The sequence below is a fragment of the Chelonia mydas genome, chromosome 17 (genome assembly GCF_015237465.2).
Source record: "Chelonia mydas isolate rCheMyd1 chromosome 17, rCheMyd1.pri.v2, whole genome shotgun sequence".
In the NCBI taxonomy this organism is placed as follows: domain Eukaryota; kingdom Metazoa; phylum Chordata; order Testudines; family Cheloniidae; genus Chelonia; species Chelonia mydas.
Window position 1 is genome coordinate 9,550,632 of NC_051257.2, and position 27,719 is coordinate 9,578,350.

General features: G+C 43.3%; 1 protein-coding gene across 1 annotated transcript; it reads right to left on the reverse strand.

Annotated features, from left to right (window-relative positions):
* Positions 1-923: 923 nt before the first annotated feature.
* NOS2 (nitric oxide synthase 2) lies at positions 924-25,344 on the reverse strand. The gene is made up of 27 exons (XM_037880794.2): positions 25,162-25,344; positions 22,950-23,125; positions 21,642-21,723; positions 21,034-21,156; positions 20,808-20,956; positions 17,600-17,762; positions 17,064-17,155; positions 16,595-16,736; positions 15,865-16,004; positions 14,452-14,626; positions 13,787-13,888; positions 12,889-13,083; positions 12,267-12,349; positions 11,785-11,929; positions 10,792-10,896; positions 10,596-10,645; positions 10,306-10,480; positions 9,487-9,619; positions 8,726-8,804; positions 7,595-7,773; positions 6,584-6,747; positions 5,525-5,735; positions 5,076-5,163; positions 4,490-4,611; positions 3,616-3,764; positions 2,555-2,749; positions 924-1,890 (listed from the first exon to the last, which is right to left on the reverse strand). The coding sequence occupies exons 2-27, from the start codon at positions 23,054-23,056 to the stop codon at positions 1,774-1,776; spliced, it is 3,465 nt and encodes a 1,154-aa protein (XP_037736722.1). The 5' UTR covers positions 23,057-23,125; positions 25,162-25,344; the 3' UTR covers positions 924-1,773.
* Positions 25,345-27,719: the final 2,375 nt, after the last annotated feature.

Genomic DNA, 27,719 nt, shown 5'->3' on the forward strand with positions numbered 1-27,719 from the left:
AGAAGGGATTCTAGAGAGAGCCCCTTCACCTCCTGAGGGGCATGGAGAAAGGGTTGGGTTCAGGCTGCCCTCCATGTTGTTCGTCTCAGGACAGGGAATATGCCGGAGCTCGGTGGCCTAGTGCCATGTTCTCTGGTTCTTCATGCCCGTGTGACTCAGCTGATGTTTGGGTGGCACTGAGAATGGAATTTGGATTCTGAGGGAGAACTTTGTTGCCTGAAGGTGAGTTCTGCAGGGGGAAAAATGGCCCTGCCCTGCCGCAAAAGTGACTGATAGCCTCCACAGAATAAATGAGGGGGGAGGTCTCCTAAAAAAGACTGAGTGGACAACTTGTGTCCTGCTGGGTGAAGCATTCTGAATTGATACTGATGGTCATGTGTCTCTTTGGTAACCAGCTGGACCCAGTACTTGCCATATACCTTCATTTGTTACTCCTTGTTTGCCCTCTGTCTGATACGCTGTGCCTGAACTGTCGGTCTTCAATCTCTCTCAGCAGCACCAGGCTTTCTGCCCTAGTCATTAAATGTCTCCTGCTGCAGTGTATATGCTAAATGCATGGTTGCTGACTCTCACAATATTTGGTGTGTTTTCATAAAGTCCCAGCTCCTTCAGGCAAGCAGTAACATGAAAAATCTCACTTCAAGCTTTAATTTTTTTTTTCTTTTTTAAGTTTATAGCTCACGGGTTTGGAGAAAGCTTGGAAACGGGGCCCGAAGGTACCCAAGAGGGTTAAAAACCAGAAGGCAAAAAAGATGGTTTTTTTTTTTTTTAAACCGTGTTGTGGTGGTTTTTAGAAGACAGTCTCGTGATTTTTGGAGCCTGGCACATGCTGTTTTGAAAAAAGTTTGGGGTTCGCAATACCACGAATGTTCTAACCGTGGGTAAGCCAAGCATGTATGTCATGTAGACGAGCATTCTGCCTCGGTGAGGGGGTTCCCTAAACTTGGTGGGGCCCAATTCTGCTCCCGCTGAAGTCCAGGGGCTCAACCACGCAGATCTCTTTGCAAGCTTGAGTCAGTAACGTGTTACACACTCAAATCTAGTCCACAAGCACAGAGTGTTCTCACTATAAAGGCATAATTTATTATAACATAGTGTCGGTCAAATGGGAATACAGAATTTAAAACATATAAAGTGCTTATGTATTTTTGAGCCTCGTTGACACATGCTCTGTAACAGCAGTAAGACGTATCCAAGTGCCATCCTATGAAGCAGGATTTGCAACTTCTTCGTTTGCAGGCAACAAATATTTCAACTTTAGAATGATTATATTACTTCATGTGAACTTTGCTACAACTAGAAATCATCAGCATGACCAGCATTTAAAAGCAACGCAGCCGTCAAGTGATTTCCTTTTAAAGGGGTATTATTTACACTGTAAAACAAATCCATATAAATACACACACACACACACACACAATCCATTGCACAAAAATATTATTCTAAATCACTTAAAAAATCTGTATTTCCCTTGTGAGCAGATCTTCTTCTGTATTTAAATACAAACTACAGGCATTTATCCTCTCCTAACGTGCATTAAAAAATAAGTTGCACTTGAACTATGATCAAGGTTATAATAAAATAGACATTAAAAAGAAGTCGCAAATAAATAGTAATAAAGGCTTAATTACATTAAAAAGTCACCTTTTCCTTAAGGCTAAACTTTTGAGGGTCAAATTCTGCCAGCAAATGCATGCGCGTGCCTTGACATGCATTGGAAGGAGAATTTGACCCCTTGCTGTTTGAAAATGATCACATACGTTCAAATGTTGGCTAAAACATTAACTGTTGAGTGGTTCTTGGGCTGGTGGGTTTCAAAGCGCTTGCATTTCTCTTGCCCTCGTGTGGAACCATAGCCCCGAATATGTCCTCATGGTATCGCTTTTGGCTCTGTAAAAATCAGAGACACAGAACAAAAACATCAGTCTGGCTTCCCATTATTTAACAAACTGCCTGCTCGTTTTTCAGTTCCTTTGGGTTTGTTCTACTGACTAGTGATGGTGAACTTTTGGGGGTCAGAAGAAATCCTACAAGCTCAAGGATAAGCTGAACGTTGTAACTCTTGTCACTTTGCGCCATTCCAACAGCACAAGGCAGCCCGCAGAGCAGGTCTAGTGTCTGTGTGCAGTGTTTCTTCCCTTCTCAGATTCACTGCCCGTCCCCTTTGGGCCAACAGAGCCTGACAATGTTGAGGTTCAGGTCATGTTGCAAAGACACTCATAGCTATTCATGGGCAAATCCTGCCCCTTTGGCTGTCCAGGGTCAAAGTGGGGCAGGATATTGCAAATCAGTTTAGGGGTAGAATACTGTAATCTGTACATGCACCCTGAGCATTCTCAACAGGTACGTTGTATAAACTGAAATAAATCACCCGGCCTTGCATTCTAATTCAGAATGTCTGACAAATTTACACACACAAATTTACTGTTTGCTATAATTGTTGCCCTTTCCATTGCATCTCGATGACTACACTGAAGTCTAGTTTAACTCACGCAGGACTCTTTAGCTTCAACCCAGACGATGGTGAGCACGCACATCTGGCTTCTACACCTACCTTCAGCTGGAAGATGTAGTCTTCAGCCTCTTCCTCCGTCAGCTTCAATTTCTTTGTGAACATCTCCTTCAAGGTCTGGGAGACGTCCCTGGCCATGCGCACGTCCCCGCAGACATACAAATGCCCTTCATCTTCATGTAAGGCTTGGTGCACTTCTGCCTGCAGCTTGCTTTGAAGAATGTCTTGAACGTAGACCTTAAGGGGGGAGGGGAGAGGGGGAAAAAGTCAAATAAGGTCCACTTAATGCTGTCTGAGATCATGGGTGATCTAGATTTGGAGTAGACTTACACAACCCCATCATGCCATGTTAAGGCTCTGACTCCCTCAGTCCAGTCAAACTATAATCTGCCCAAGAGCAGAAGGGAGAAATGGCTTTAAGCCACCTTTTATACTACCCTGATCTTGAGGCTGGGCCAGTCCCTTACATAAGTTAGAGCAGCCTGAAGGCTGCTCTAATTTACCCCAGCTGTCCACAGCCCCAGTAAACCATTCAGCTAGCTGGGGATTGTCAGGGCATAGGGACATGCCAGGCACACACTCCTATAGCCGCAGTTGGAGAGAGGGTGGCTTAGGTGCCACAGATTACCATCCAGTGATTCTGCTCAGCTGGGGGAATTCCCAGAGTGCCTGCTCTGCTGTCTTTCTGGCTGCACCATTTCAGAGACAAATGGCAAACTGATGAGAGCTGGGGTCAACATCTTCCCCAACAGGTACAATGTGCAGGTCTGAACTTGTCCAGGGCATTTAGGGCTGGAGTTTTGAACAAGTTTTAGCTTCACAGACAGTTTTCCATCTGAAGCTTGAATCTGGATATGCCTGTTCTCTTCCTTCTACAGGGCAATAATGTAAAGCTTAGATAGATACACTTTGCTCCTATTGAAGTCAAGGGCAAGATTGGCTCCATTCCTTTGAAGAAAATGGCATTCTTCACTCAGGCACGAGACATAGAAACAAAACATTGAACCCTTTCAAAGGAGAACTTTAAACAGTGCTCAAGCCTTAGCTTGGGGCAGGAGGGGATCTGTATCCCCCTTTCTAGAGGGCAGAGGAATGAAGCTTACTTTAGCTTGGCCAGGTTGCCGGGAGTAGGCAGTGTAGACCTCTTTCAGCACTCCTTTTCTTTTCATTTCTTGAGTTTCTTCTCTGTAGAGATGATCCATGTCTGACTGCCGGCAGCCAAACAACAATGTCATGCCGCTGCCTTTAATTCCTGAAACCAACATTGGAAAGTTAGCCCAATTACCTGCAATTACAATGGCAACAGAGGGCCCCGTTGTCTCAGCAGCTAGTCATGCAAGGACAGGAGCCTATTTTCCAACCAGCTTTTACCACTGTGTATGTATGAAAGAGCGAGCGAGCGAGGTTCTGCTTTAAGCATCTGCAGCATCATTTAACGGTACAAAATGTCACTGGCAGAAGCTCAACTCGTCTTTATATGACCAGGCAGGGACACCGCAAAATTCCGGTTGCTTGTTGAAAAGGGTTGTAAGATCACAAAGAACCTTCTCTCTATGCTACAAGCCCCTGTGAAAGAGGCAGAGATGTTTGTGGTCTGCTCTCTGCTATCAGGCATCCCAAAGAGGGTGGGAAGGAGACAGGGCTATTGGGTGGTGGTTGTTGGTTGTGTGTGTTTTTTAACGTGAAATCCTTCTCAAAGCTCTTCCTGGGTTGGTGGATGTCTGCAGTGCTCCTTGCTCAGGGCTACCACTTCCAAGCACACGTTTTTACAGCATTTGTACATTTTCCCCCCTTCCCCCCACCCTCATCACGCTCTTTCACGTCCACCCACAGCGCCCCACATTGCTGAGTTATGAGGATGAATTCCATGCTGCTTGTATGTCAAGTTAGTGAAAACAGCATCATGCAGTTGACGTTTCTGGATGAATGGCGTCCCTGGGGGGACAGCGCTCCTCCTGGGGGTAATTCCCACTGTACCTTTCTTTTCTAAGTCATAGAGGCGCTGCTGCCAGAAGCTTCTGAATGGAGCAATTCCTGTCCCAGGGCCGATCAGAATGCAGGGCTTGGCGGGGTCCTTCGGAAGCCGGAATCCACTAGCACTGATGTCAATAAAATGTGAGAATGTGGTTAGGAAAAACATCATATGGGGTAAATCCATTCCTACCAAGCTCCCTGAATAATGCTTACCAATTATCTATCACTAGTGGCCTGAATTTCCACTCTGTTACACTGAAATCAACAGAGTTACACCAGGGTAAATCTGGTGTTTAGAGCGTGGAGAATCAGGCTCTCTATTTTCAAGGCATGGTGAAAAGGCTAATCCTGCCCATTCCCCTCTGTTGTAGGGAAGTGTTATTACCCCTGTTTTGTGGAAGCACACGCATAGGGTCAAGTCACAAAGTGTTGGATTAGGGGTAAAAACTCAGGAGTGTTTGGCCCCCGATCAATCCATTAGACCATGTTGCCTTGCAATAAGTATGGATATTATTAGAGATTGTTATAACGAAGCTGAACTAAGTACTGATATTTTCCCATTGACGCGCTACAGGACATATACACTCACCTGCGCACAAAGCATGGGACTGTCTCCTGGAGAGCTATCGTATTCAGCCATGTGCTGCAAACACCATGGTGCAGAGGACCTTGACCATCTAACAGGAGGAAGGGAAAATGCATTATGAAACCTCCAAAAAAAACCAAAACCAAACCATCAAGTACTTTTTGTAGAAGTTGAACTGATATAAAAACAAATTGGTGTGTAAATAAATTGGTGTCTACTAACTGAAAACCAAAGATTAGCTGCAGGATATTACCAGTCCAACAGTAATGTTCCCTATTTAGACCGCAAATTTTCATTATCCATTTATATTCTGCACGTATCGACTGAGAGCAGTACAATATACACTCTTAGCTAAAATGGTATGTTTTATGCCGTATGGTGGACCCAGTTTACTTAATCATTGTGCCACCTAAATTGCATCGAACCAAAGAATAAATGTAAGTAACAATTACCCCTTGTCCTGTAGTTGACCACTGCAACTGTCAAATGGATCTCTCTGGGCGTCATGTCCCGTGAGGAGCTAATGGAATAGTACCGGGGTTTCAACAAAGGCAGCTGAGTCAGTAAAAAAGACGTGGAGACTTGGGTGGAAGGAAACTCTTTCAGTACCTCCAAAATGGTGGGGCTGTTGAAAAACTTCCACTTGTTGTACTCCTCTAAACTCTGAAAGCCAAACACAGCCACAAATGTGAAAAAGGAACTTTGAGTCTCATCGGGGTTAGGAGCAGGGATATTGGAATAAGTTTCAGGCTTGCTTGCTAAGCTAGTGATAGGTATCCTTCAGATAAAAGGAGACTCCCTCAAACCTTAGTCCGCTTTAGAACGCGACTTAGACTGAGTTGTTTGAAAATGTTGGGATTTTTTTTTATTTAACGTCTGGAATTAGAAGCTCTGAAATACGTCCCAGAGGTTGTTTTCGCTGTCTGGGCCTGGATGTGGAAGTAGAAGGGGGAGCCTGTTTTTGTTTTTTTCCCAGCCCTATCTTGCCAGACATCCATATGCTCTGATCCTGAAAGCTATTGAGCCATTGTTGAACTCAACAGACGCTCATCTGGACCTTGAACTTTCAGCTGGTTATTTCCACGTTGGAGATTCATAAATCCCTTCTCTTTGCTTTACCAAACTGTCTGTCAGCGCTCTTGGTAACACCTTCCACTTGATGACTTCAAAATCCTTAACTGAATTAATTCTCGCCACCCCGCTGGGGGACAAGGAAGTAGTAGTGTTATACTCTTTCAACAGAGGCCCAAACAGGCTACGTGACCTGCCCAGAATCACTCAGGAAATCTCATACCGCGGGAAGTCTTTCAAACAGTATTTCCTGATTCCCACTCTTGGGCTTTAGCCGTAAGACCATCCTTCCTATTTTCAAGGATGGTCTTGGAATAATGCAGCTTACACAGTAAATGGAAAACAGCTATTCTTCATTATTACATGCATTTCTATAGCCTTCATCACAGCAGTGGAGGGGCACTGACCCCTCAATGCATAAGTCAAGTCCAAACACTCACATGACATAAGACTTCCAGTCTGTGTTTGTCTCCTTCCTCTGTTGCCAGCCGGGAGAGTTTTTTTAGCAGATGTTGGGAGGGTGGTGTAGTGACATCAAGGAAATACATCAGGGCTTGGGAAAGTGTACAGGGTGGAATTTTCTTGTCACTTGTCCAGTAGCCACCTAGAAATGTAAGGAACACTTGAGAACACTTTCCAAGGAGTCTGTCAGCTGGAAGTGCTGTGCAGATCTCAATGTAGTTGAAAGGAGACTGCACGCAGTGAACCATGTATCACATCTAGAACATAGACCTCAGTTGAGAGGAGTGTCTACTAAGGAAACAAACCTAGTGAAAGATAATATTGTAGGTGATCAACACTAAAAGCTATGGGATAGCAGTGCAAGGTGTTCCTAGAGGAATTTTCTTGTTAAAGACTGTAATGACACTAAGCTGATTTACACCAGCTGAGGATCTGCCCTTTTGTATATGCACTGAATCACAGATGATGATAGAACACTCCTTTTAAACAAAGGGAACTGTTTAAACAACTGTCTCCCTGCAAAAAGGCTATCATTTAGCAAGCTTCTGCAACAGAGCAGGGAGAGACATGGAAACCTCTTTTAGGAGACTGATTATATGTTATGTAGTAATGAACACCCTGTATCAATTAGCGTAATTACAGTCACTAGCCAGGTTCTGATCTCTGTTACTGTGTCAATCCAGGATCACTCCATTAGCCCTCGTGACGTTACTGTGGATTTTCTTCACTGTGACTGAAATCAGAACCTAGCATCAGAAGAATAACTAAAAATTAGGAGTTTATAGAGTAAAACCCTTAGCAGCAACCACTTCTTGCCTAAGAACCGACTCTTCTGTTTTCTGAAGACATCAGAAGAACCCAATGAATACATATTTTTATTTAATGCATTTTGGTGAACTTTTTTGCTTTAAAAGAAAACTCTAGCGGTGGTTTATGGAAAATATCTGTAAAACATCCATTGCCCTGGAGTTGCAGTACAGCCAACTTACCATCATTGCAGGTTTCCAGTCTGATGGTCTGATCAGTTGGTGGTGCATCCTTAACGTGCTCAATGATGCCACTGACTAATTCTGGCTGGTTGCCTGGAAAAATCCCGACATGTTCTCCCGGCAGATAGTGCACTTCCTGATTAGTCTCACAGGAAAGCTTAAGTAGGATGGTAACACGACTGAAATATAAGAAGATGAGATCTGATGAATCACGGTTATGTTGACAGGATTTCCCTCTGACAGTGCAGAATAATACACTTTCAAAGTGGCAGGCGGCGAGGGTTAATTGGTGTTAATTTATGGAGACTTCTTCAAACCACTGTCTGGTTAAGCCAAGCGTCTTAATCAAAATGAGAGAGGTCTTCAAGATCTGCTGATCAGCATGCAGGAACCCAAATAGATGAGCCACTGGAAAGGTCATGCTGTACCAGTGAAGGCTGAATGGTTTGCCTCGCTAAGCCAGATGGCTTCCTGTACAAAGACTGTATTTAGAATGAAGAAGAAAGGGGCTTATTTGAGGATACTGGGAAGTCTTTTATGGATTCTATTTCTAACACGGATATTGTTGTTGGAAATGCCTGTAACTCGTCCTTTTCAGCTTGTTTGTGCATTGTTATGGCTCAATTTGCATGACAGTAAGATTACAAACTAGTTATTTGAGTTTTTGGTTTCAGAGTAGCAGCCGTGTTAGTCTGTATTCGCAAAAAGAAAAGGAGGTCTTGTGGCACCTTAGAGACTAACAAATTTATTTGAGCATAAGCTTGAAATGAGCTGTAGCTCACGAAAGCTTATGCTCAAATAAATTTGTTAGTCTCTAAGGTGCCACACGTACTCCTTTTCTTTATTTGAGTTATGTTTTTTTTCCATTCCTTTTTCGCCAAGGGGACACTTTTTTCTGAATTGACTAGCAATTCACATTGGATTTGGTGAATTCATCAGGGAAAAGGTTTCTGTCAGATTCCACATTTAGTCTCAAAATGCTGTGTGGTGTTTGCCTGTTTAGAGTAATGGTGTGAAATTCAAACCTCCTTCTCAAACGCCTACAGGGTCAGCCATGCTTGGATCTCAGGATTTTTTTAAATTTCTAGCAAAACCAAATATTAAAATACCTAAAAGATCTAGGTGCCATACCTGGATTTTAAACTTTGCAGATTCTGCCTGAACTTGAGCGTCATGGGAATCACATCTTTTGCATGTATGTTTCCAAGTGCTGTGGGGGGGGGAAAAGAGGCCACAGTTAATCTAAGTTTTATTGATTCAATTTATTTTAGATGTCATCATGTAATTGTGGAAAAGACCTGAGCTGCTTTTGACCCAGGGCAGCTCCAGCTTTTTTAGTAGTTAATTGCCCTGCGATAAATGCTATGGTGAGGAGCAAGTATGAGAACCTATATAGACAACCGTATTTAGAGAACACACTGCACCGCTGTTTGTGCTCCTTCTATGACAGAAAATCATTCAATCCTTGGCCTTTCTGCTGAGGCTGACAACATGGCTGCCAGCTGAGGTGTTTTTTGTGATGTCTTATCGAACTTAAAATAAGAGACTGTGTATTATCCCATCTAAATCAGGGCATTGCTGCTTCTACCAACTTGGTGGAACATCAGATCTATCATCCTGCATTGTCAGAGCTGATCTCATTCCTACATCATAGAATATCAGGGCTGGAAGGGACCTCAGGAGATCCTCTTGTCCAACCCCCTGCTCAAAGCAGAACCAATCCTCAATTTTTGCCCCAGATTGCTAAATGGCCCCCTCAAGGATTGAACTCACAACCCTGGGTTTAGCAGGCCAATGCTCAAACCACTGAGCTATCCCTCCCGCCACAATTCCTCCATAAAACCTGGGCATGTGAGATGCAGAATAGGTACAGAGAGAGAAAGAGAAGGTACCTTTACTCAAGTCCAAAGGCTGGGAGTCATATGCTATCCTGTAATTCTTGGGATTCCAGGTTTCATTTGAGGTGTACACCTTGGGTAACTGAATATTGTTTTTTCCACGGATGTCAAAAGTCTCACAGGCAGTCTTTTTTTAAAAAATAAAAAAAAAAAAAATCTTCAGATTATTCATGTTAAAACTTGCCATTTTTAGTGTTCGCTGATAATGTTGTGCAGCATCTATCTCAAACAATACAAATTAATAATAATAATAATAGTCATAGTAATTATATCAAGTAGAGTGCCTGGACCAGATTTTGATTTCACTTATTCCGAATGTGAATAGATTTCTTCACTGACTTTAATGGGGTTACTGCCAATCTACACCAGTCTAACAGAGATAGGATCTGGTTAGAAAAACTGTTAGGGCTGATTTCTGCCTCCCTGTGTAGCCTACCACACAAGTAGTCCCATTGAAATGGAACTATACGCAAGGTGGCAGAACTGGGCTCTTGGAAATAAGACAGTGTCCCAAATCACTCCTGAACTTCGGGGAGTTCAAAATCCAAACCTAGATGTAGATCCTCCACTCTTGCAAATGGTTCCTGTCATTATAATGAACTGAACCAAAACCCTGGATCCAAAGCGACATCCCCAACATGTTGTGGAATTGAAATCCAGATCTGAAGTGGGCAGTTGGCTCCCATCATTAATGGTAGCTGTGTATTGTATGTAGCTCTTATCCCCCAAGTTTCTTTACAGGGGCAATTTAGCTGGTGGAGAGCCAGGAAAAAAATAGATGCAGCTGGGACAGCTGTTAAATACCGTAGTTACCTTGAATGCATTAACTGCCCAGGTGCGAAAGGCTTCTTCCTGCCCATTAAGTTCGTCCCCTTCACCTGTTTGGGTGAGCGGAGAGGCGCCTAGCTGTGCAAGCTTTTGGTCAATGGCATGAGCGAAGGCACAAAACTCTGGATACATGGTTGACCCCAGGCCAAATACAGCATATCTGCACAAAGAGACATAGATGAGTCTTGGAGGGATCCAGTTAGTGCTCCTCCTTGAACAGCATGATCCATAAAAGGCAATAGATATGATCAGAGGCAAATTAGAGGCTTTATTACCTGAATTTTTTGCTCAGCTGTTTCAGAGTGAACAGGGCATTTTTCAGTTTCTGTATAAAATAAATAAAATGTTTCATGTTGCACAAATACTTTTATTTTACATTATCTATAGGGTAAGGTCAGATTCAAAGATCTCCCCATTGGGTTTGATGGGCTTTGGATTAGACTCTAACACAGATTTCTCTGTTAAATTTACCTTTCCGTTGCCTGGAGAGTCACCATTTCCAAAAGTGCTGGTCACCACTAGAAGGAGGGTTTCTTTTTCCAGGTCACTGAGCTTGTACTCATCCATGCAGAGGACCTGGAAGAGACCAAGTGCATAAGATATTGCTATGGGGCATAAATGAGGACCAGCTTTCGAGAGCTACGGTCTTTTCAGGTCGCTGCTGACCCAACCTGGGCGGTAGCGTGAGCTAGCACACAGGGCAGTGGCCACGAGTTCTGTTAATTGCTCTGCCACTGCGTGACTTTGCTCAAGTCACTTCACCTCTCACTTTACCACTGCATGTCTGTCTTTTCTAGTTCGACTGTGAGGCCTAGATCCTTTGAAATCAATGGAAGTTAGGTACCTTTGGAGATCTGGGCCTGAGTTCTCAGGGAAGGGACTCTGTGTTTGTACCTGTCTAGCATCTAGAAATATGGGGCCCCTTTTTCAGCTGTGTCCTCTGAGCTGTACATATAGTAATAAATCCTCACTATGGATTGAGTGAGCAATCAGCAGCAATGACCTGGTTGAAGGTGAAGTGTGAAGCTTCACCAAGTTAGCATAAAGCCCTCTGACGCAGGTGGGAACTGATGCAATAAATGTCGTACTCTACTGTGAGAATTTGTCACTTCTCCGAATTGCATGACTTCAGGTGTTAGATAGGAATTTGTGCTGCAGTTGTAGTATCAGGATATTTCACTGACTGATGCCATTAAATGGGTGTCAAAGAGGATGGAAAATAGTGTTTCCTGTTGCAACAATAGTCTGTGACTAACAAAGAATGAGTTGCAAGGTACACCGAAAATACACTCTAGCCAGAGCTTGCATTCCTTGGCTATTCAAAATGTCCAGGGAATGTTTGTGACATCTTATAGACGCTGGAAGTGCTGAGTCTTCTAACTCTTGTTCTCCAGTGGGTAAAGATTTCTCTCCATGCTGCATAAAGGTGCAAGGGAGGTTTCAGGGGGAGGGACAGACTCTTACCTTGGTATTGAAGGCACAATTGAACAAGGCGCACAGGTTGTTGGCCAGCGTTTCAGATTTCCCAGTCTCGGTTGCATAGATCACTGTTGCCTTGGTCCTGGCTGCCATCGTTTTCCGCACCAATGCAGCTGCAAAGAACGCAGCCCTGGGAAAAGTCATATGCACCTTGTCATTTATTCACCAAAATGTTCTGACCTGATTTACAAAAATACAGGGAAAGGCTGACTTGGAGGATGGCCTGGGGCATTCTCCAGGGGAATATATTTGAGATTGGCCTAAACAAACATTTCAGATGTGAACAGTATCAAATTGTGGGTAGTCTGGGTCCAGATCCAAGTGATTCAATTGGCCCTGATTGCTGTAATGAGACAAACCAAAAACCTGGAAGTGGAGTGCCTCTACCCTAACTTTGGGATGGGATAGATTAGCTCTTCATGGTTCAATCCCATATAATATTTAAGATTTTTATCTGGGAACCTTACTTTGCCAAAACTCTGAACTTGATCTCCCTTTTCTTTGGCCTGCGTTTCTCATCGTGCCAGACATGTGTTTTCCAAGCCTCCACCTGGAAAAAGACATAAGATACGGGTCTGAGATCTTAAAAGAATATGTACACAATTTCTTTGACGCCGATCAAGTCGTCCCTTGAAACAGTCAGATTGCTTTGGGAATCTACATCTAGGGTCCATTCTGCAAGTCCAAGCCTGCTCCCATCCACTTCACAAATGCAGGGTCAGCCTCTCTGTTGTGTCCAACTGCATTTTAATGACCATTTGGGAGTATACTGCTAATGATATTTCTTAACAGAAACTGCTGGCCTTGTTTCCCTCCCCCCACCCCCCAACATTAGAAACCCTACGATTACGGTATGTCGCCATGAGCTAATTTTACTTCACAGGCACTGGCAGTTAGTACGAATGACAGTGTTTTTAGTTCAGGCAGCATATTGCCTGTTTACTTATTTGCATTATCGTTGTGTGTAGGAGCCCCAGTCATAGACCAGAACCCCGTGGTGTGAAGTGCCGTATGACCCCTGGACAGGATGGACCTCTTGTGCTGTGTTTTTTTTTAAGTTGTCTGCTGAGATCGTTCGGTGGCCCTTACCTGGTAATAGTAGAAAGGTGTGAGGACATAGTTCAGCATCTCCTGGTGAAACACTGGGGTAATGCTGCCTGATATCGGCGGCACGAGCCAGACCCAGTCGGCTGGGCACCCTCCTCGAAGGCGGTACTCGTTCTGCATGTACTTCATGAAAGACTCCGCCGCGGAGTGGTGATCCATGATGGTGACGTTTTGTTTCTAAAAGAGTTGGGTAGAGAAGTCCATAAGCTGATTGTGCCCCGTGTCATGGAGCTTCACAAATAAGTGCAATAACATCTAAGGGGTTTCTATCGTGTCCATCACAGTGGTTCCCAAGTGGGCTTTATGGTACCCTCTGCTTTTCTCCCTGCACTGATTTTATATATAGAAGGCTTTTTCCGGGTGGAATACATACTAAGGGGACCTCATGCCTTACTCAGAAGCATCCAGTGCTAACCGTCATTTGAGACTGGCACTGTACTAGATGGACCCTTGACTTGCTCAGCTGCAGCTCGCTTTATAGTCCCGAAGATCACCGTTTTCCCCCCCTGCGGTTTATCGCCCCAGCATCGGGCGAGCAAGTTAAACAATGCCTCTGATTCATTTGCCCACCCTTTGACTTGTTTTGGCTTCAACAAGTGTCCTTGGAAACCAAGCTGTTAATCAAATGGTGCTTTTTAGCACCTAACTAGGAAGTTAGACTGCGATGATTGAACCTTTTCCACAACATCCCACCCCATCCTGTTTTTAACTGGCAGCCAGGGGAAGAATGGCTGCCACATACACACTGCTGAAAATAAAGGGCCTAGTGTAAATCAGGAGCAATTACACTGGAGTCCGATTGCTGTAAACCTGTTGCAAGGGAGAGGAGAATCAGGCCCAGGGTGTGTGTTGTCTCTTCGTATATCTGTCACTGACTTACTTGGAAACTATGAAGCACGGCCACGTTAACCTCTATCACCGCTCGATCTTTCCATAATGAGGAAAGTTTGTTGGTTTCCAGACCCATCCTTCTCCCTACTTCCTACATGTGGGAAAAAAAGAGGAAAAAACAAATTTAATCCTCAGGACAAAAATCTGGGTCAAAATTTGGGAGGGGTGCGGGGGGGTGGGGAGGGGAAAGTGGTCAGATATGGGGGAGGGGGTTTCTCACTGGGTTATATGGTATTAAAGGGAAGCTGTCCCCTATTATTATTTGTATTGTTGTTGCATCTGGACGCTCCAGGCATGTGCTAGGAACCCAATGTGCTAGGTGCTGTGCAAAGACAGCCCCTACCCCAAAGAGCTTACAGTATTAAAAAAACAACCACCCCTTCACATGCGACACTAATAACGTGAGTGTAGTAAAGCAGAAAGAGTTTTTAATTTGCCTTTTGCCATTAACGACTCTTTCCTAATCACCACTAGTTCTCCCACCATTGCTGCCCCCAATGGAGCTGAACTAGCAACAGTGAGATGGTTAAGAAAGCACTTGGTTGAGACAAGGCCCCAAAGTCCTGCCCCAACCTGCACAGGGCTCAGTGTAAAACCTGGTGCTCTCCCTGGCCTCTTCTACGCAGATGCATTAAAAACCCTCTGGACGGTTACCTGCAGGATATTGTAGCGCTGTACGTCACAGAAGTCTCGCACGCCTATCTCCGTCCCCATGTACCAGCCATTAAAAGGGCAAGCTGTAAATTCCAGGCCCCCCGCTTCAAGCAGCATATTGGCGACCGCTGGCAGCGCGTACCACTTCAAATCGAGTTCCTTAAACCATTCATACCTTTTTTAAAGAAACATTTTGAACCATTAGTTAAGAACCCTCCCCTGTGGTCTCCTTCTGAGCACAACCCATGCCAATCAGGGAATAGATAGGAACAATCCCGTCTGTAACTCAGCAGTGCAGCACGGGGTTGCAAAAGTTCACCACAAATTTTTCACTAGCCATGTGAAAATCAAGAATTCCTTGCTGAGGAAACTGGTGCATAACCTCAAAGAATGTTTGAGCTCTTTGCAGTCTCTTCACAAAATAAACAAGACAAGAAAAATAATAGAGAGAGAAACTGACTAAATTATTTGCTCATCGCTAATCACTACAAACTATTTGTCAAACGCTATAGTAGGTAACACAGTACAGGACTTCTGCAGAGAGAGCAAGAGGGTAGAGCAGGAAATGAAACCTACAATAACCAGATCTTCTGCTGGTGTAAATCAGCATAACTCCACTGAAGGCAACAGAGTAACATTCATTTATAACAACTGAGGAGCTGGCCCTATATAATGGCCCCTCTCATGAGTCGCCAGCAGGGTTTCAACCTTCAACCCCAAAGCACATACCTGTACCACTAGATTTTAAGGAATACGTCTATTAGCTGGTAGCCTTTGTAGGTAGACTGCTGTCCTCAATGGGCTGCTTGGGCCCTGATTCAGCAGAGCACTTAAGCACATGCTTGAGCTGGAGTCACTTCAGTAGGACTTCTTGCATGTTTAATATTAAGGCCCCAATTCAGGCCAGACCTTAACTTTCATGGGCATAAGTTCCATTCACTTGAGTTGGACATGACTTTAATGCAACATCAGCATGTGCTCGTGTCCCGACTAGCAGGGCTTTCTTGAATCAGGATGCCAGTGCTTTGCTGAACAGTGTTGGTCTTGCTTAAATGCTTGGGTGAATCAGGGGCTTGTTGAGGGCAAGAAGACCCATACCCTACAAGGGTATTACAATAGCACTCAACTGCACACTTTTTAAAAGCAATGTACTTTTGACTGACTATGACTAAAACAGAGATGAGAACTCCCAAATACTTCCTGCAAAAATGCTATTGTCCTACATTCATTTCAATGTAACATAGCTGCCTTAACATACATTTTTATCTCTTGGGTTAATTCAACATAATTTCACCTGAACAAAGAACTAATAAAGGAACCCGCCACAGGTCACAAGCTAATAAACTGGGCCTAACAATAACCTAGCAGTCAAGGTACGGCACAGATACGATTATCTAAATCCAGCATGCTTACTTTGGATGTTCCATTGACACTTCAAGGACAAGTTCTGGCGGCAGTTCAAATATTTCTGGGTCTTGGCCGTTTGCTTGGAGAATCAGTGGAATGACATCAAAGCGGCCATATTTGGGCTTCCACCCAAGCTCGATGCACAACTGTAAGTGAAGAAAGTGGGTTTTGTTTTGGTTTTTTCCCATGGGTTTGAAGACAAAAACATGTTAACTCTTTACATGCTGTCTAATGTTAAAAACTACATTCCCCCATCCCAATAAAGCCATGCTGTGTTTGCGTATTGTATGTCCAGATTGAGGGGTAGTACATAAATTGCCTCACCCCAGAGGTAGGCCTAGGAGGCAGCGTGCCTTAGCGACAACCCTCCCTTGCTCTGGGATGGAGGGAGTAATTTACTGCAGGACTATAATAGCAATAAATTGCAAGCCCCCCCACAATGCGAGGTAAGATGTGCTGGTTGGTGCATTGGAGCCAAGGCTCCACCCATTCCTTTCGCCCACCCTCATTCCTCCCTCCTGCTCCAGAAAGGTACAGAACAAGAAGTGTCCACTCAGCACGATGAAAGTCTTCCATTGACCTTAATGGGAGTTTGATCAGATCTGTGGAGTATTTTTGACCAATTGAATATAGAGGGCCACATAACAAGGTACCTACATCAATCAGATAGATGAATATCTAAAATCTGTTAGATGAGCTAGATAAGAGGGATGGTGAGTTCTGTTTCAACACTTACCTGTGTAAACTCCACAGTAGCTGGGTCTCCCAAGATGGAGCCATCTGGCATTTGGTACCCAGCATATCGGATGAGCTGGCTGTTCCACAAACGGAAATCATGTTTCCCATCAGTCCTCTGAGGGAAGACAGTGATGGCCGATCTACCCAGAGAGATTAATTCCCATTAAAACACAGCAAGTCATATGCTTTTGGATTATTTTTTAAAATTATTCCTGCTAATTTACATTTTGTAAACAAATTAAAAACCCAACCAAAACCCCTCGTTTTCCAGGGACTGTGCAACTTACAAACCTTCAAGAAATGATGATACAGGATAAAGGAGGGAATTAAGGCTGGAGACGGGGGGACCAAAACTTCTAGACACTCCAGAGTTTTTGGGGTGGTGGTGGGGATTCTGAATGTAAACCCAGATCTGGATCCAAAGACTGGTGTTTGGAATACCAATGTTGGAATAAAAAAGCACATACCTGATGTTTCCATTGTTTGTGGCGTATTCAAGATGACGACAGATATGTTCAAACATTTCCTTGGCTGTAGTACAGTTACGTGCATCAAACACCTATATATTCCCAGAAGAAATACAGGAAAAAATTGATTTAGGAATGATGATTTAGAATTATTTTTCTAATGAAGTTCATTATCCTAATTTAAGTTTCAGGTGCAATGGTTTAGATTAGTATCTGGATACAGGATTTCACTTTTATCTCATCTAAGAAGAGGTCATCTTCATCTTTGCTATATGGGCCCAATAAACGTATTTGTGCTTTGCTGTAAAGTACAGGAGATGCATTTCCTCCTGTTGCTTAGCAGATTTTTAATGTGTTTTGAACCATATACAATTATTTGATTTGTCTCTGGAATGAGGAACCAGTTTGTATTGTCTGAAATACAGGCCGTATCCTCAGCTGGTGTAACTTGGTGTAAGTCTGTTGAAGTCAATGTCACTATGCTGATTTACAGAAGCTGCTGATCTGCCCCCAGATTTCTATAATCAGTAACTCACCTGTAGGTTGGACCATTGTATTCTCCCAATGCATCTCGGAGCATTTCTCCATGCCAGTTTGGTTGCAAAAATGAGTTCATCTTTTGTCAGCTGGTAGGTTCCTGTTTTTTCTATCTCTTCGGTTACTGATTGCATTCGCTGCTGGTGTTCTTCTGGTTGTGGCCTGTAGAATAGGAAACAATCATCAAGAGAAACAATGAGCTGTGCTTTAGGCAGAACTATTTTCATTCACAAAGGTGATTGCAGAAATATCCTCTAGTCACTATGTTGTGGGTCAGGAGGGTGGATGGGTGTAATTGAGGGCAGAATTTAAGCTCGCTGATTATAAGGGGCTCCTCCATGAAGCAAAGGATTTAGACAGATGGGGTTTGCTTTTGCCACAGAATACAGACACAGGCATAGGATTTTCTTAGGCACCTGTGCAAATTGTCATTCGGCACAAATGGATGTTGCAAGAGAATATCCATAGATGGGCTGGCCTCAAGGTTCAATACTTGGAAATGAAAGCGATCTACCCAAAATACACCATCAACGGTGAAAATATTTGCCACCTCTCACAGGCATCAACAAGCCTGCGGCCTAGAGGAAACTGCCACCGTGCGTCCCATCGCACTTCTTCCCAAAGTCCCATATTTCTCTATTGTTACAATTGACGACTTAGTATTTTTAAGCAATGGAAAGAAAAGGCTTATCTAAGCGCAGGGCATGAGTGTGGGGGGAGACAGGGCCACCGCTGTAACAACTGAGGTCAGATCATAATAGTTCCTTCTGGCCTCCAAATCTCTGAGCTGTCCTTGTTGCGTGTGAATGGCAGATTAATTAACTTATTCAGGAGCAAACAGTACTGGAAATGCAAAGTGTAATGTTTTAACCTTGGTGCAGCTCAGTCCTCTAAGCACTCAGCTCCCATCTCCATGATACTTAATACATTAATGGAAGCTGCCTTTTTCTGCCTAGCTTCCCATGTTAACTTGTTTAGGAAGATATGGACTTTCCCGGTTTGCATGTTAAAATCCATGAAAGCACTGGAAATCTATGGGTGGGAAAAAATCCTGCATTGGCAGAAGGATGGTGGAGGTGGCCTAATGGATACCTGTCCTCTCTGAGGTCTAATATTTTAATACAAAAGTGTTTCTTTTGAGCAAAGTGTGTAGAAAACTCCACACCAAAGAGGAGGCGCTGGGTAGTTCTCTTGGCCTGAGACGCTAACCTCTCAAATTCTTTAGGTTGATAACACAGAAAATGAAGACACAATATTGGGGAAATATTTATCGTGGCACAGACAAACTGGTTTGCTGGCTGATAAATAGGATGAAAATAGCCTGCAGAGTCTGAAAGCACATGTTGAATTTCACCAGGATGAAAGATCAAGGGCAGTACATGAGACAGCGTAAATCAGTGTGATCAAAGAGCCAAGTTTCGGACCATGAAAGCTGTTTGTACCTGAGACTGGCGTTTTCAGAAGGGCTCAGGTATCAGAAATGGAACCAGATTTTACCGGGAGCATTGAGCCACTTTGAAAATCTGGACGCTGAGCTCTTCTGAAAATGTGGCCTTAAAACTCCTAGGGCTGGATCACCTTCTCACGTGCCAATGTGGGTCCATTGACTTCAGTGGTGTTACTTATGCTGGTGTGATGAGACAGGAATCAGGACCATAGATCGAGTTCAGCATCTGGCAGTGGGTTCAACTCCCCTTTGATGTAAATGACACCAAGGCTAAATTTGGCCCATACTTGTGTGTTTGTGCTGCTGGTGTGGGAATTTGTCATCGGTAAGAAATGTACATTTTACTGCATTATTAATTGACAAAGATTGTGATTCTGAAAACATTTATGCATGTATGATTTCAATGGGATTACTCATGGGAGTTAAGGTAAGCATGTGCCTAAGTGTTTGCTGCATCTGGATCAAAGACAAGACCAGAATCAAACTGGGTCAATGACCCGACCAGGAAAGTGCAACTAAGATGCAATGATGCCAGGAATTTCTGAAAGTGCTTGTTTCTAACCATGCAATTAAGCAATTGGAAGTTATTTGGTGTTATGAGATTTCATAATCCCTTGATTACTACAAAGAGTAATTTCTTCTTATAAAGTCACCATGAAAGCAGAACTTTAGCAGACATAAAAGTGCCGTGTGGGCAGCACAAAAAGAGGAAAGGAAGCAGCTATAAAATGAGCTGCAAATCAGTGTCTCCTTTCATAAAAGTTAATGTGGGCCAATTTAAAATAACTAGTGTGTTAAACTCAAGAGCATCTGCATCACCAAAGTAGCTAACTAGGAGACCTAGGGCATGATCCTGTGAAGTGCTGAGTAAGCCCTGGATGTGCTGAGCAGTTTTAATTCCCATTGGCTTCAGGAGTTGCTCAATATCTTGTAGGATCAAACTTTTATTTACTAATTCCTAGGGCCTGGAAATGGTGGCACTTGAGATGGACTCAAATGTTCCAGCGTTTCCCACATGTTCACCCAAAGTGGTGAAATCACCCTCCCTTGTCCATCTTGAGAACTATAGGATACAGCCATCTTTTATGATGCTAGGAAATTCCCCTGAGCATGCTCAGTAAGCCTGATAGGGAGAGAATGAGAAGACTCTGCCACGCTGAATGGCAGCAAGTTGCCTAGAAGGCCAGTAACTTTACAAGAAGCCCTAAACCATGGGAAATGTTGACCTAACATGTACCGCCCTTGAGCAAAGGGTGCCAGAACACAGAGAGAGGGCATTTAAAACAACGCCAAACTAAAAGCCGTATCCGCATTATAAGGCTGGTCTCAATGGGCGTTACTCCACTCTAGCGCTGTATTAGCTTTCCTTGCTAAGAAACCAGACGTGGAGAGACTTGTTTATACATGGATGTTTGTGGACGGATGGTAACACTGTTTTTAAAAAGAGTCTTCTCTACGCTGCCTATTGATGCATTCGCCTCAGGAGGGTTAAGACAGTTAAAACCAGATTGCACAAAGCACTCAATAAAGTCCATTCTTATATTCACTGAGGAGGGTGGAGACTTACAGGTAATAGTACCTACCATTTCAGCATATTATTAGTACAACTAACTCACTAAGAGCACATAATTCTTGTCCCTTTCTTTGACCGGATGGTGTGTGGTAGGGCAGTTTGCAGCTCCCGATGAAAGAATACTAAGAGGCATTCACATCCCATAGATGGAGCAATTAATTCAAGAATGAAGTTAAAATGGCCTTACTCTTTAAGTGAATTGTAGTATTGATTGATGAATTCTATCGCCTGGGGTAAAATCTCTTCCGGTGGGACTGGACTGTCTCTTGGGCCTTTCACCAAGCCTTTGGGGTTCATGAGTGCCCCTTGGCAGGCCTTGGCCTTGCAGTTGAGAACCTGCAAAGATGGAAATGTTAAAAACAATAATGGCACCCCGCCAGGGAAAGTTGTCCGTTAAAGTTTCATGGTCTTACCGCCTTTGCTGTCTGGTGCAACGTGTCATTAAAGCTGGTTCCATTTCCCCAGTTTTTAACTTTTAAATGTCTCGGACACCCAGATATTTGGCTCATGGGTTGGATGCCGTTCTGCGGAGGTTTCTGAGCAAAGAGAAAAAGAAAATACAAATAATCTTTGAATTCATCATGTAACATTAAACCATTGGACTAAATTTATCCCTGGTGTATTTGCCAATCGACAGAATTTCATCAGGGAAGACTGGGATTTCTCAATGTGTGTTAATTGTGGTGGTCCAAGGGAAACAATGAACTGGATGGTCTTAGAAATAAGACACACTTGTAAATAAAGGCTTGGACTTTCAAAGGAGACTAAGGGAGTCAGGCACTCAAATCCCACTGGAATAGGAGGTGGGTATCTAACTCCCTTAGGCACACAAAAGTTTTGGGTTGCACAAAATGAACAATTTGGTGACACTGACATGAATTCACAAAACATTTTGGTGTCACTGAATCCGGGGAGGTGGGGGGGACAAAAAAATTTCAGCTGAAAAATTTCACTCAGCTGTCACTGCGACCCCTTAGCATCCAGTACCAAAGTTAGAACTAGATTGTCTCCTCTCACTGACCTCTCCTGCAGTTATGGTGCGCGGCATCTCGTCCTGCTTGTTGCTCAGATCATTTAGCTGGGCAGCTTCTTCTTTTGCGAAGCTTTGAAATGAATAAGCAGAATCTGATTTAGTACAAGAGGCTTAGTTTTTAACCCATTGCTGTTTACTCGTGGGGTGAGTAGGCACACAGTGTCTGAAAACAATTCTGACTCAATAAGCCATGTGTTGCCAACTCAAGGGAACTGGAAACAGGTAGCAGGTTGTGGCCACCATTTCCATATTGCTGTGTCCTAGAGTATGAAAGGCTGAGAACCACTACTATAAACTAAACAAAGGAAATGCATCAAGAAGCTACCACTGTGAACTAGTCATAAGAAACAGACAAAGAGAAGGAAAATGTTGAGAAGATCTGTTTTCTCTAGGGAATAACTGCATGAAGCTTTCAAATAGGCCCAACCTCGCGGCGGGCAGGTTAAGCAAATGGCTTTCTTTCTTATGCAGGAAATGAAGGAAGTCCATGCAAAAGGCCTGACTTTTGAACTCTGTTCTTCCTTTGTCAAGTGGATGCAAGGTTTGAGAAGACAAGAGCTAGCCTGACAATCCTGGAGCAAAAGAGTCCGCTTTTGACTGGCAGTGATGGCCTTTAGATAATGTCCATCTTAGGGCCAGATGGTGTGTCCTTTGCTCTGACTGGTGAGCGGTGACTCCCGTGGGAGTCAGGTTCAGGATTCTTTATTTCTGATGTAAATAACTTTCACTGATAATAGTGAAAAATGGGGAGCGAGGGAAGGGGGTAGACACCAAACTTTGGAACGTAGGCACCAAAATGGGTGAAATCCTTTGAAACGAGGGACAGTTGAGAAGCGTGCAACCTTATTTTATACACCGTCTTTCGTGCAAACGGTATCCCAAAATGCTTTACAGAGGTAATAATACAATTACAAGGTTAATAAATAACTTTGCCGAAGTCCACAACACACACGTATGTGGATCTAGCCATCCATAGCATGCACCATTATACACTTTATAGAAAACAGAGACAATTAAAAAGAGAAATATGAAAGTTTAAGGCAGGATGTTTTATGTCACAGTGATGTGAGTATGTCTCACAAGGGAAATCTAAAATTTACCTCACCTAGGTCACTTGGCTGCAATTGACACGTAGGAACAGTTATCCCTCAAACTTTGTCCTTTAAAATTATTGCTTTGGCAATTCTTTACTTGTACCTCTGAAACCTCATGGTGCTTTCCCATGATCTTTCCTTCTTAAAGGAGGGAGAGTGTAGGAAAGCAGTAAGGGTCAAATTGAGAGGAGAGAAATCTTACCCGTGAACTTTCAGGACTGCTTTTTCCACATTATTGTTTATATCCTCCTTGGGGGACACTTTCCGACCGGTTTGGGGCTTGAATAGGAACTGCCAAGGGCACATCATTTTCGGTCTTTTAATTAGCCTGCTGTTTCCTAGCCCTGAAGTCCTGGTTTAGGTGATGAGGGGTTTCGGCTATGGAAGGAAATAAAAGGAGGTTATACACGGTGCTTGAATTGTAGTGAAAGAAGTGCTGGGACTCGAGCAACTTTTTTTATATTCATAACTGATGCACCAAGGCCAGAGGGACCAGGGCTATGAACTGCCAAGCCAAGAGAACTGCTCAGCCCTGGCAAGATCCTGGCACATATTAAGCACTGGTTATACAGTGCCCAAGGAGGAACCTCCCTCTTCAATCAGATGAGGGAATGCCACAGATTTATGGACCTGCTGTAATTAATAGCCTATGATTGAAAGCTGAACTGCTACTAAGGCCCTGACTCGGCAAAAACCCTAGGACTCCTTAGGTCAGTGCTTTGCTAAATCAGGGCCCAAATCCTGTAGTAAATACACACCAAATAAATGAGGGGTTCTCCGTGCCAATCAGAAGCTGTAGACATGTTTTATTCTACACCTGCTGCCTATTCCTAGGACACCACAGATAAAACACATATTTGCAATGAGGTTCCAAAATGCTCAGATCAAATGAAATTCAGAGCGTAATTAGGGTCTGGAAAACACAAGTGTTCCAAGTTTAGCAGAAATACCCACAAGAGCTCTTTTTTTAGTTTTGTTTCGTGAAGGTTTGTTGGGTGTCACAAAAATATTTTTCTTTATTTGAACCTTTGTTTCGCAGGAAAACAGGAGGCAACACCTGGCCTGTGTCATTAACAAAGCAAAGATTCCCAGCTGAAAGTTATTCTTCCCCAGGGAATAAAACCAAAATACAACTTGCAGCACTTTAGAGATTGCCAGAGCCAAATAGAAAGTGAAGTTTGTGGATTCCAGGTTCTGTTGTAAATGTGGAACCGAGGAATCTTGCATGGGTTCTAGATTTTTGTCAATAATACTATAGCGTATCTATAACCCATGTAGCAAACTAATCAGAGTTTAGGATGATGCTCCATTAATTGTCACAGGCTGATCCAGATTTTGTCTTGCTGTCCTTTTGGATTTGGGCTTTTCTGCTCATCTTTGATCCTAAAGCGAAGTTTCCCTCCTTGGGAAGACATAGCAGCTTGCTGGGTAAAAGTGAAGCTACTGCATTGTTTAAGTTTTCTGTATAAGACAAATCAAAGACTGAGCTGTAGCCAAGAAGGTCAAAAGATAAGGAAAGAAAGAGAAAAACGTTCTTTTTTTTCCCTGTTATAAATTGTTTACTCTTTTTTTTTTATTGTGGTAATATTTATGACCCCCAGTTGTGGCCTCTGTGTTAGGCGCTGTACACATAAAGCCCAAAAAGACAGTCCTGACCCCAAAAGCTCACAATCTAAGTAGTTCAGTGTAAGAATTCAGACCCAGATTTTGATACCCCTATTCACAGTGAGTAACCCCGCTGAAAAGAATACAACTACTAATGCTGGAAGGTCCTACTCAATGTAGGGGTGTTAGATTCTGGCCCTTAATAAAAGTAAAAAGAAGAGGAAGATAAGGGTCTGTAACAAAAATATCTGCAGAGTTACCACACTGGAAACAATGCTAGCACATTACAGTGCGATGCAAAACTAAACTCACCCTGTCATTCATTAAAAGCATCTGGTCTTTTAGGCTAATTTGATTTTTTTTTTTTTTTAATCTTCTGATGGTATAATTGCTGTGGCTCAGTCTTAGAACAGCAGAGGTGTCCTGAGATTTTGACTAGGAGACCTGTGAGCAGCAGCTTATACGGAAAAGTTTTAGGAAGTCATGTCACACTATCTCAGCGCAGCCTTCCTGAGGTGGCAAAGTGCACTTTTTCTTCATTTCTCTTTTTCCATTCATTGGTGATCAAAATAAGTCCCTTGTTCCTTTAGATCTTTTCAACAGTGTTAATTCAAAGCACATTTGTGGCACTGCTCTTACTTGTAGCAAGGAGGGTAAAGGTTTCAAGGCAGCATTACAGGGAACCGATTTTAAAAACCGGTGCTGTGTTAGTAGGAGGAAAAAAAATACAAACAGCAATAAAACTATTCCACTTGCAAGCAGCTATTACTGCCTGGCCAGCTGCTCAGTTAAACATAAATTTGCCTTACCTTGCTTTCGAGAGAGGTTTTTCCAAGTGTGCTCAGAGATGGTCTTCTCTGCCAAAGTTTCTTTCCTTTAACCTTAGAGGTACTGTGCCCCTGTTGCAAGGCAAACACATTTTATACTCTGCTGGGGTTCCGTATGCAAAGCAGAAGGACGATAGCCCAGGTTCAGGGATTTCCCTTTGCAATGTTCTCCATGTGTTATTTTTCAGATTGAAAGGGAGTGGCTGATGTTAGCTAACACTTTGTGACAGCATCCACAGTTCCTGATATTTCATCAATTCTAAAACATACGAGCATCCCCTCCTCCACTGTCTAGATTTCTGTCTGCTTTGGTAATCAGGAAATTATATCACATTAAAGTGTGGCTCTGACGTTCTTTTGAGTTGGTTTATCAAGCCATCCCTTTTACAGGAAAAGCTCTATGGATTCTGATAGACTGATCATCCGTCTATTGAATCTTTAAACCGGGGACACAGAATTCTCTATGAAATGCTCTAGGATAGTTTAAAAATTCAGAGGAAAGGAAATCCTTCTCCATAGCTTTTAGGCGTAATTTCTAGAGGAACCTTTTAATTTTTATAGAACCCTATTGGCCTAGGCCCTGATTCAGCAAAGCACTTAAGCATGTAGTTAGTCCCTAAGGCTCTGTGCTTAAGATGAAACATCGTCCCTGTGCTTAAGAGCCCTGCTGAATCAGGGTCTGAATTCTTATTGAAGTCAATAGGCTTTTTAAAATTATTCCCCCAAGACGTTTTAGTTCCTGCTGCCTCTGTTGTTTCCTGAGCGTTGCCCCTATGCTCATGCCCAAGGCGTCAGAAACACAATAGAGAAACTCTTTGTATCTCACCGACTTCATATTGCCGGCACACGTCAATATTTATGAAAGGCAGAGGGACAATTAAGAGACTGTGTGGGGTTTTATTGTACAACCACTGAATTTCAGACATGTAATCAAAACAAGCACACACGGAAAAAGTTTCTACCTGAAATGTAAAGCCAGTAGGAATAACAGCGCAAACCCAGTGGCATGCAGTAAAAAGGTTTTTGGCAGGCTCCGGCAGCCAGAATAAGGAACACTGCTATGCCAGTACAGCCGCAGGGATTTTGGCTGGAGTTACTGCTTCATAAAAATGAGGTATGACTCAATAATATGATCTGTAAAGGAGTTAATGTTTTAGATTTTTTTTTTCAAGTTACAGACAAGTCTTAAATCTTCTGAGTAATATAGCTGCCAAAATCATTAAGATGATTCCACAAGAGAGATTTATGAGTGTTTATGTGTGGATCAGAGGGTGGATGACGGGGCTAGGTGTCATGATGTGGGTTTCAGTTTTGCATCTGTCCCCGTCTCATTTGGGTCATCTTGGGTAAGTCACATTCCCTGTCTGTGCCTAATTTTCCCCATCTGTAAAATGGGGCTAATGCAGCTTTGCTGACTACGTAAAGCAATATGAGACCTAAAAATGAAAACTGTGTGTGAGAAGTAGGACTATTTATGTAGTCCGATTTCCCCTCAGATGTAACCAGACCTAAACCTCATGCAACTCCAAAAAATGTATGTCTGTTTAGACTGATCACACATCTGGTTGATGAACCATTTTCATTCTCCTTTTCTTTTGCTCTTTGTGGCCATTAATGCCTGGATGTTTGCAGAATGGCTGCCCAGTCAATGCCCATATTGCTATGGGAATGGGGAGATTCACTAGTTTATAATAATACCTAGCTCTTTCAAAGTGAAGAATCCCCATTTTACAAATGGGGAAACTGAGGCACAGGACGATGAAATGACTTTCCCAAGATCACCCGGAAGGCCCATGGCTGAGCCAACAATAGAACCCAGGTCTTCAGAGTTCCAATCTAGTGCTCTATCCACTAGGCCTCCCAATCAAATGTTCAGCAAAATAGTTGTCATTTAGTGCCAACAGATAAGCCAGTTTTGTGAGACAAGAAAAGGCTATTCTAAGTTCATATGGGGCAGATTCTCCCTCAGAGCCTCTTTCCCCAGTGGGGCTGCAGAGGGTAGAATTGGCCCCCTGGCTTTTTTTTACTTTTCACCGCCTTACTGGATTCCCCCCAGTATTCCTCTAATGCACAATGCCTGCTCCAATAGGTTTGCCTGGTAGGTCTTCAGATAATGATTTTCCTCAGCATCACAGACTGATGGCTAAATTCTGCCCTGTTCTGCAGGACTGCTGTAGAGCGGGAAGAAGGCAAGCCAGGATTCTGATCTCACCACTAAATTGGGGAACCGGTTACCATGCTGGACGGTGGGCTATGTCCCCCGAAGGTCCGCTTATCTGGGGTCAGATACAAGAAGCCATACCTGCAGCATGTTGCAACCCTAGTTAGCACCTGTGCCAGATAACGTGGTATGGATGCCACCCGTGGCTCTTCTTGCTCTGAGCTGTGTAGCCTGCACCATTCTACCTTGGCTCCTACCCATAATGGCAAGATTTCACCCTCGGTTCAGAGGGTTTGGAGTAGTTACTTGGGTTGGAAAGCAACCCCACATAAATGGGCTCAAAAGGATTAGTTTTTTATTGGTCAATTTCACCGTACAC

Coding starts and splice junctions, on each gene's coding strand:
- NOS2 (XM_037880794.2), bottom strand. CDS start 23,056: ATGATGTGCCCTTGGCAGTTCCTATTCAAGCCCCAAACCGGTCGGAAA. Junction 16,737..17,063: donor ACAAACAATGGAAACATCAG/GTATGTGCTTTT, acceptor CTCTCTGGGTAG/ATCGGCCATCACTGTCTTCC. Junction 5,164..5,524: donor GGTCAACTACAGGACAAGGG/GTAATTGTTACT, acceptor TCCTCCTGTTAG/ATGGTCAAGGTCCTCTGCAC.